Consider the following 10,113-nt stretch of genomic DNA (forward strand, 5'->3'; position numbering starts at 1 on the left):
CCCAGCGCAAACTAAACGAAAAAAAGGAAAGAAAGAAAAGAGGACACATCATCGGTACGGCGGAACCACGTGTTACACGCGGTAATTACGATTAATGATCATAATTACGCGTTTTCATCCGCACTATCGCGACGTACTATCTTTTTTTTCCGCTGTCACGATATATTCGGTGTATACCTAACAGTGAAAAGAAAAGAGAGAGAGAGAGTCACATGTGTTCGGTCGGGATTATCTTTCTCACGCTCGGGAAAAAACGGGAGGCCCGAGGTGCGCGATTCAAACCGTGCGAACGCGATCGCTTGCGAGCGCATGAATGAAACGCATAAATGCACCGTGCATTCTCCTCCCCCTCGTCACGTCGATCGTTCGATAGTTATTGACCTAGCCGCCGATAGCGAGTTGCGGCGGAAATCGAGGACGACTATAAATTGTGCACCGGAAATGCAAACATAAGTACCGTGGAAATTTGTCAACTCTAAAGTATAATCGCAGCACCTGTATATAGAATTTCACAACATGATTTTTCTGTATATAATTCTCAGGGTTATATGTATAATAAGCTCTGTTAATTATGTAAGTATAATTAGATCGCTGGAAATAAATAAATGAACCGTATTTTATTATTTTTAACAATCTAAACGGAGAGAATTTTCTCTTAGAATTTACCTTGAAAATCATGATAATCGTGGGACAACAAATAATATTAATATGTACATAGTAAAATTCATCGAACATTTTATATCTTATTGTGACATTAATATTTTTTATTGTGGTAAATATTAATCAGAGAAACTTATAAAATTCTTTCAATATCATATTGTTCTACCACGATTTTAAGAATAAATTCTCTTTGTGCAATCTTAATATTAAAAAAAAGGTAATTATAGTTTGTTTAAAAGGCAATAATTTATTTTCAAAAATTGACTATAACTGAAATATTGTGGATCAAATCTTTTTTGTGTAAGAATCTTAAATGAGCGACTGGATAATAAAAATAATAAAAATAGAAAATAAATAAGAAATGAAAAATGTATTCTCTATCAAGCAGTGCACGTGATAAATAAAACAGAAGATTGGCTGAAGCTCGTAGACTTGAACGAGATATACTAATGAATTTATTGCTCGTGATTTGCAACTCTTGGAGTATTATCCGCGGTGAAGCTTCTGGCCTCATTAACTTTTTTTTTTATTCCGACTGTCGCTGTATCTCGAACGCGTATAATAAATGGCCCGCTGCTTCATTATTCCAGGGCTGCATAATATTCTGCCGCGTCGTTGCCGGTGCACACGTCATATAATATGAATCGACCTTTATCGCGTACACGCGATTAAATTGTGCGTGTTCCACTACGCGTGCACGCTTGCGTGCTTCGCGTGAATCCTATACCCGCACTCCTACGTGTCTTCGCCAATCGTGTGCACACGCGTTAATAAAGTTAATCTTCCGTTGCATTATTCAGAGTCCTCAGTTTATTTCAGAGCAACACGTAATGTGCTAAACAAATAACGAATGATAAATTAATGAGGGAAATCTGGTGGTAAACATTTTTATAAAAGAGAGCGTTGACTTTGAAACAAACATATTATGTTCAAAACTGCAAGCTAAAAATAGAGATACGATGATGAATTAATTAATTTAATTAATCGGTATAAAACTGAAGATGCGCAACAGATTGAATACGCACACATTAATCAAATGTATATCGAGGTTCCCGAGGTATTTTAGATGCCTAAAGTGCATAGGAAAAGTGAAAACGGATAGCTAGAACCTGCTTTTTCATCTCAGCATGCTTCAACATCCTTTTAAATCTCTATCCCTTTAACTCTTACATCCCTTTTTCCTTTTTAATCTAATCGAATATCGATGCAATCTATGATACTATCAGAACAGAAATCCTCAGATTATATGTTACACAATAATAATAATTTAATAAATGATTTAAAAATACAAATATTAATATAAATAATCTCTAAATTTTGAACAAACGAAAACAGAGAGGTGTATTTTGTAATTTTTAATAATTAATAGATATTGTAAATCATATTATCCTTGAATCTTAATGCGCGTAATGTAATGTGGGTAATGTAACGTAATGTAATGCACTTTAATGCAATGTAGAAATTAGGTGGGTGACGCATCACAGAGGGTGAACACGAGAGTGAACGTACTTTATCATTAAAGTGACGCGACGCGAGGCACGCTTATCGTCACGATCGTCGATTCAACAGGCTATCCCTGAGGTGAATCGTTGTCCCCCTCGTGAATCATTACGTGTCATTACGTTACGTACGAGCATATCGTGCGTACACGCGCCGTCAGTGCATCGTGGATACTCTGACGAGCGATGACGGGATGCGCATCGTTGCTCAGAGCATTTTTTTTCTTTTACATATGTAAGTACCTGTGCCACAGGCAGATCAAAACCGTAAAACATATCTCGTATAATAAATATATACTTACATGAATTCATGTCTCATGAATTCTGGATTTTACGAGCATACGGCTTCTTCGAGTTCTAGAGTAAGAGTAAGAGTTCATTTTTATTTTTATTATTTGTTTTATTTGGAAAAAGCTACATGATTACCAGTAATTATAATCTTAAAATATTTTAGATTTATATTATAATTGTAATTTTTTATTAAATAAATAAGTAATAAAAAAAAGAGCAAATATATAAAAGTGTAATGATATAATGATATAAGAGAGTAGTAACGGTATCAAAGGAATTTACCTTCATAATAGACAATAGCAGTAATCAGTTAATCAAGTTGTTTGATCAAAAAGGGAAAAAATTACAACAGTAAATGAAAGTAGGACACATTACAACGATACATTCTGCCTAGTAGAACATGTAGCGCTGTCATTACACAGTTGTTTCGCTCTCCCTACTCTTCGATGTGTACGAGCCTTTGTTTCATTCACTGGTTTCCGACGTACGAGAGATGTGTAGAGACTAGAGAGAATGAGACGAGCGTACGCACGCACGCACGCACTCGAGCGCGGAACCCCTTCAAGGATGAGAATAAGTTCTCGGAGGAGAAGAGGAGGAACAGAAAGAAAGAGAGAGAAACTCCCTCGGTTTATCTTCCCTCGAGCGCACATCCTCTTTCATTTGGCGAGGACTTTAATTTGGCTCGTACGCGATGACTATGAACGAATCGCATTCTCGGGTCGGTTTTAACACGAACATCTTGCAGTTTATTACATTTTATTATCATTCGCATACAATTATAATTCTAAAATAAATTTTTTGTCAATTTTATTTCAATTATAGAATTTTTTAAACGAGACAGAGAGGGAGAAGAAGAGATTAGTCACACTTTATGGCTGTGATATTTTTTTTATTAGTACTTTAAGAAATGATTGATTTTTTAAGAAAATAATGTGCAAGTATTCTATCTATAATTCTGTGTGCAAGATATGGAAAAATTTGAGGAATTACACGTGTATATAAGATACATATTAAGATATAATATATATGGATAATATTAAAAAAATACGGCACATATAAAATTTATATTTATATTTAAAATTCTATCCTGAATTCTCTATCGTAAATTACAGATTATCTAAGATGACTTAAACGAAAAATTACATGAAATATTCATTGTATGGTTTCAAATGCTACGTACCATGACTGATATTCTTAACACTGTACATATTTTTTAAAATTAGACATTTAGCAATTTCCGTTTGCAGTATAAATTCTATATAGAAATAACTTATCCAGTAATTACACGTAATGCATATTATATAAAATATAACAAAATTTAGAAAAATAAATACGATGTCGAGAACCAATCTCTTTTTTAAAAAAGGCACGAGTCTTATAATACTTTAAATACTCGGTTAATATTTTTCACAGCTATCAGCTGATTTCTGTCAAAAAAAATTAATTGAGTTTAAACAAACTTCATATTTTTTAAAAAATATTCTTCAATATAAAATCAAAGAATGGCGCACACTTATATGTTGTTCTAGTAAATAATGTTAAATAAATACATTGAAACAAATTATTAAATTAATAAATATTTATTTCAATACTGCTTTATAAATCATTTACTTGAAACAAATAACTATTTATCTTGGAAAAGATTTCTGTACATCAAATAAATATTTTTTCACAGAGAATTGCATAAAAATGCCTGAATTAATAACCATGTGATGTATATCTATACATTTATAGCTATTTAATTATTCTCTTTGATATACATTATAGTAGTATATATAAGTTTGTGTGCGCGCGCGTGTATTATTAATCGTTCAAGATTCTGCTTTCACGCTTGGAACGGAACCACGTTGCCCGGTTTCGTCACAGCTGAGCGATGGGAAGCCTCGTCGAATTCAATGGACTTTTAATCAAGACGAAGGACACGTAGTACTCGTCGCGCGTAACTCCCGCCGTGTAATTTCACGGTCGAAAGAGAACGGGGGTATACTACGACGTACTCCAGAGAACGGACGTAGTAACCTCGTCGTCGGAGAAAGGGCAAACTTCTCTCTTTCCCTCCCACTCTCTTGTCTTTTTCTCTCTCGTGTTCAACATTTGGAACGAAGAGAGATCAAGGCTGCGCGATTTTCGACCGCCGCGATTCGCCGTCGCCACCTGCGTTTAATTAAAGATACGTATTTCCGCGTTTTTAAAGGGAATTGTTTCTCATTAATCTACGAGATTGTTCTCTTTTTTTAAATGGAAATAAAAGATCTAAAGAATATTTTTAAAAAATATGAAGTTTGTTTAAACTCGATTAATATTTTTTGACAGAAATCAGCTGATAGCTGTCAAAAATATTAACCGAGTATTGGTTCTATTTTTTAATGATTTACCGTCACTTTTTTCTTCTATGCTAACCAGAATTGTTACGAATGCAACTGGTGAATGTCACCTTCTTCTTTCCGTAACCCTTAGAGTGAGAATACAACGAGTCTATCGCGAAGTTAATCGAGCATCTGTTCCGATTTGTTGCAGAGGTGGGAACAGCTGGTCGTCTCTAAGCTAAAATGGGAGCTGTCCGCGGTGACACCCGGCGACTTTTTGATGCACATCCTCAACAGATTGCCGATGCCACGCACTTGGGACACCGTGATGGTCCGAAAGCACGCACAGACCTTTATCGCTCTCAGCGCCCGAGGTAAGAATTCATTAATTAACGCGAACAATCTAGGAATTAATAAAGATTAGTATTATTAGACGAGCTATCGCGAAGGAATTAATTATTAAAATCCGACGCACCTTCTCTTTGTTATCTACTCGTCATGTTATCGTTAACAAGTATCTCAGTGTGACGAAAAGAGGTGTATTCGTATCATGACTTTTTTTTATCGAATCCGAGGAACTCCGAGTAACCTTCGGTCTTCTGAATATAGAGGCGCATAAACATTTCTAAATGGGTCGACGAGCGTCATTTGAAATGCACTTCTTCACACTTTGCATGTGTCATAATCATGATACGCACATATATGTATATGCGGTAAACAACCTAGGACGTGCATAGTTAACGTATGCATTAATGAATAATATACTGCTACTGCATCGTGAAATGTTCCACGGCGGAAACCGTCAAGCAATTGTCAGTACGAATCGTCTCTATTCTTTGCTTTTTTTTGAAGTAGGTCACGCATATACATATAGACGAGGTCATCGGTAACATGACCAGCTTGAAACGCAATTTTTTAGAAGTAATAATATCCGTTTATTATGCACGGTATTACATATTTTCCATTATCATTCGCGCTCATTAACGCATTTCGACAGAGAATAGAAAAATCCTGTCCTACATCACATAAAAATGAAGTGGTATATTGTTTTACACATTATTTTTGTTAATTATTTTTATGTTATTATTAGGATCTGCTTTTACAATATTCGTCTGCGTTAAATAACAGAAGATATAATAGTAGTGATACAATAACAAAATAGATACTAAAATGTCACGAATAAGTACTAATTTTTGCGCAAAAAGATATCCATTTTAATATATAGTTTCTTCAAAATTTAAAAGCCACGTTCAAGCGAATGTTGAGAATATTTTGGTGTCTCAATTTTTCTAGACACGATTTTCTGCGTCGCTTAAGAAGGCTTTAAATGTCCGTTTAAATGCCCGGTCACGTTAGGTGGACTTTGGTTTCTTTGGAATCCGTCGTGGAATTTCTTTGCATTTTCCACAACGTTGTCTCCTTGCAATCACAATCTTTGCGAATTAGCTTTGTGTGTTGCTGAATTAATTAAAGCACAAATTAACTTTAAAAAAACTTGCAAACAATATTTATAAATTTATAAAAGTAGAAAGTAAACTTAACCCTATTTTCAATAAATCTACAACTTTTAATCTAACAATCTATATAATTATTCTTCTCATGAACGAAAATGAGTTTGTTGAATTAATATTTTTTTCAAAAATAAACTAATTATTTCATTTACCCTCAAAAGTATTAAAAAAAATAAAAGTTATTACTGATCTATCTAGATAATGTAGCAGTAAGATAATGAAATAGTCTCCTGGTTATATAAAAAGAGATGTATTTTTCAAAAATTATCATAAGTAGATCCTTCGAGATGTGACTCAGACACGTCACGAAAACAGAGAAAATCAACTGGGGAAGTACGCGAGCAGATAGGCAGACTAAGATAGCGCGAGGCTAAAAAGGATCGCGAGAGAACGAGTTTAAATGCCTAGATATGTGTCTCCGCGGCCGCAGACACGTCTTGCGTGTCTCTCTTGCCTTTCTTTTCCTCCTACGAATGCGATTACTCTTCTTCATTCTTTCCTCTCTCGATTTTTCGTCCCGAAGTCTGCAGCATCGGTCTGGTCGGTTGTTATTACAACCGCGATGGCAAAAAGAACGGAGAGGACCTTCGTCCTTCGTCATTGGTCCTGATACTTGTGTTGGACCAGTCTCGACGGTCCCAACAGAGAGAAAGAGAGGAAAACACAAGACAGAACGAAGATCGCGGATCGTTTCTCACGGACCAAACTAGGCAATGTCGCGTTTTTTTTCGGAATCAAGGCGAGAGTAGAGGAAAACGCGATTCGATCAATCGATCGTCTCGAATTTTCCGCCAAATCAACAGCTAGAGTAAATAGTCGGAAATGAACTAGATTGCATATTAATATCGATAAATTAAAAAAACTCTGACAAATGACGGGACAAATTCAAGTATGAAAAGAACTGGGGAGAACTAGGTTCATATTTAAGAATAATTTTATTAGACCTAATATATCTATGCATGGCTCTTACCAGCTCTTTTCATACTTATTTAATCCGAATTACGCGATTTTATAAAACCTGGAACCGCATCTACGTGTATCTTCAAGCCTAGGACTAGAATTTAGGATTCCTCTTGATTTTTCTATTATAATTATTTTTGTTTACGTGGAGACAAAAGAGAGAGAGAGAGAGAGAGAGATTCTAGAGCAGACGGGAAGTGAGATGAACTGATGCAGCTTTGATTATATGCACACGAGCTAAAAATTCTCAGGCAGGATTGAATTTCGGTACGCGCAAGTACCTCTGATGCACAAACACGCGATAATTTCGTCTGATGTTCACATTCCACGGCTATCTACCCGCCGTCTATTCTCTCCCTTAAACTGGTTTTACGTATCTACACGCTGTGCACGATCTTAATTTTCGCCGGTTAATAACCGAGGGACTCTCTCTCTCTTTTTCTCTCCGAGCGATTTAGCCGCCGATGATCGCCAGCCGATGGCTTTCGAAGCGTAACGCGACGCGCCTTTTGCATTTTTATTAAAGTATTTTATATTAATGCACTTTTTTATAATAAGTTTGCTCAGTGTAGAGCTTATCGCGTGTCCGGTGTACAATTTTTTTCCACGCGTTATACATTGAATGTATATTATTACCATTGAACTTCTTTCTTCGTGTGTTGTGCGCTTTCAACAACTTGTCGACAAATTTCTCTCTTGGTGTTTCATACAGCTACTATTCTGTAGGGACTCGGTTGTGAAATTAAAAACTCACACTTGGAATACCGTTTCGAAACAGTGACAGGATAAAGTTTTGCTAATTATAATCACTGAGCTTGCGGAAAACAATGTGTCTTTTAGCTCGGTGTTACTCAAACTTTTCTTTGAATTATAAAAAAATTATTTTATTGTATTAAATTAATAGATAATCCGTAAAAATTTATGAAACTTTATATAAATAATTAATACATATGATTTACCAAGTTAAACTTAACGATTTAAAAATTATACGGTATTGTTAGATTAGAGTTAAAATTTTCGAAATATTTTCAAACAACTTTGAATCTTAATTTAATTACGTAAAATTTATTATGTTAATTAATTAACATCATATTTTAATCTCTGATTTTATCTGTGATTTAAATATGCAAATCTTTGAAATATTCCGGTCTGAGAAACACTGAAATAGATGGTATAATTCTCATCTCGCTCTGACTTTACAAATAGTAGGAAAAAAAAGGCAATGATTTTTTATGACACACACCAGATGAAAAATCATGGTACCATATTGAAAAACAATGACCGAGATGTGATTCGAGCGAGCAGATTTATGTCCACATCCTGGACCGTTCGAGAACAGAGACTGCTCTGGTTTATGATTGTAACGTTAGAAGAATCTTTTTAAGGAAACGGCAGGAGTGACATTTTAGCAGGATAAAGGAGCACCACATGCTCAGCTTCCGTCCCATTCCAACCTCTCGTAAATCTGTTGCGATTTCGACTTGTATTTTAGAAATATTTATAAAAAGATTAGATCCTTTGTCGGAGGATTGTTTACTAATCCTCAACGTGTAACCTGATAAATAATGAAACGGATATCCGTAAAATAAGATAAACCCGAGAACAGATTATCCTTAAGGAAACTGTATCGCGCGTGAATCATAAATAGATGAATGATCGACAGGAAACTCAATATTGCTTCCTCTCTTATTAATTGTTTAAATATAATTTAAAAAAAACTCTATTGCACATATAAATTATTAGCAATTATAATAACCCGTCAGCAATCTGGGTCTTTTAAGGCACAAGCAAATTTCCAAATTGCTGTTCAAATTTCGCTCTGTATAAACAATTGGATTTAATATTTGGTTTTAAAAGCTATTGGATATTATAATAGAGATATTAACAAATATATAATTCAGAATTTTTTGGATTTTTTGAAAGTCTAGAATATAAAAATAATACGAAGAAACTCTTAAAAGACTTCGCTTGCTGACGTTAATAAAAAAAAAATAATAATTGAGACGGAAGGTTAATATAATGCACTTCTAACATTCTTCCGCAATTTGACTTTGTACTTTTGCCTGATAATTTTCTTGTATTAAAATCCTCTATTAAGATGCCCGATAGTATACAATATATAAACGGGATTTAACGTGATATGAATTTGTAATAAAGTTCATATATAAATTCGTGACATGAAAAGTATAATGCACGTCATATTTCATATTTTATTTTATATTGAATTCTTCATTTATCTTTATATTTTATACATTAATCTTTATATTTGTGTGCAGAATACAAGTTCTCCATGTACACGCCGAGCATGATAGCGGCGGCGAGCGTCGCGGCGGCGTTACACGGACTGGACTGGACCGGGAAGAGCGGCTACGGACTAGCCGGACTCCTGGACGAGCTCACCCGCATCACGGCCATTGAACAGGTTAGTATCGTACGTATCACGTATCACGAAAAAAAGTCCCGCCATCCATCCAGAGGTATCATTTCCATTCTATCATCTCTTCATAATTAGACAATTAAAAAAGACCTTTAAAATGTCAAAAAAATTCCTCGCGGCCGCCCGAAAGATCATCCAGAGGTGACGATGATGCGCCGCCAATGTTCCGGTGGGGAGACACGAAATCGGCAAGAAAGGATAGAACTTTTGCCCTTCGCAAGTGGAAAGACAGACTCGCCAGGTTCGCAAAAAGCACGACGGGAAGGAGACGGCAGAGAGCAGGTGCCGGGCACATGTTAGAAGGAAAAAAAAGGAACTCGGGTCTGTTGCTGCTGGTGCGGGCCCCGTATGCACATCGAATGATGACGACGAGCCGAGCCGAGCAGTCGCCGTTTCGTCTCCTCGCTTCGCTCACTTTCTCTCTTCTTTCCTTTCTTTCTCCATCT

General features: G+C 35.5%; 1 protein-coding gene across 1 annotated transcript in view; it reads left to right on the forward strand.

The window, feature by feature from the left end:
• The window catches only part of CycD (cyclin D), a 39,483-nt gene that overhangs the window by 23,691 nt on the left and 5,679 nt on the right, over window positions 1-10,113 (forward strand). The window contains exons 3-4 of the mRNA XM_029318720.2: window positions 4,971-5,133; window positions 9,507-9,652. Of these exons, the coding sequence (XP_029174553.1) occupies window positions 4,971-5,133; window positions 9,507-9,652 (309 nt within the window). The remainder of the gene's footprint in view (window positions 1-4,970; window positions 5,134-9,506; window positions 9,653-10,113) is intronic.

Source organism: Nylanderia fulva, unplaced genomic scaffold, assembly GCF_048542155.1.
Source record: "Nylanderia fulva isolate GAGA-0341 unplaced genomic scaffold, ASM4854215v1 Scaffold11, whole genome shotgun sequence".
In the NCBI taxonomy this organism is placed as follows: Eukaryota; Metazoa; Arthropoda; class Insecta; order Hymenoptera; family Formicidae; genus Nylanderia; species Nylanderia fulva.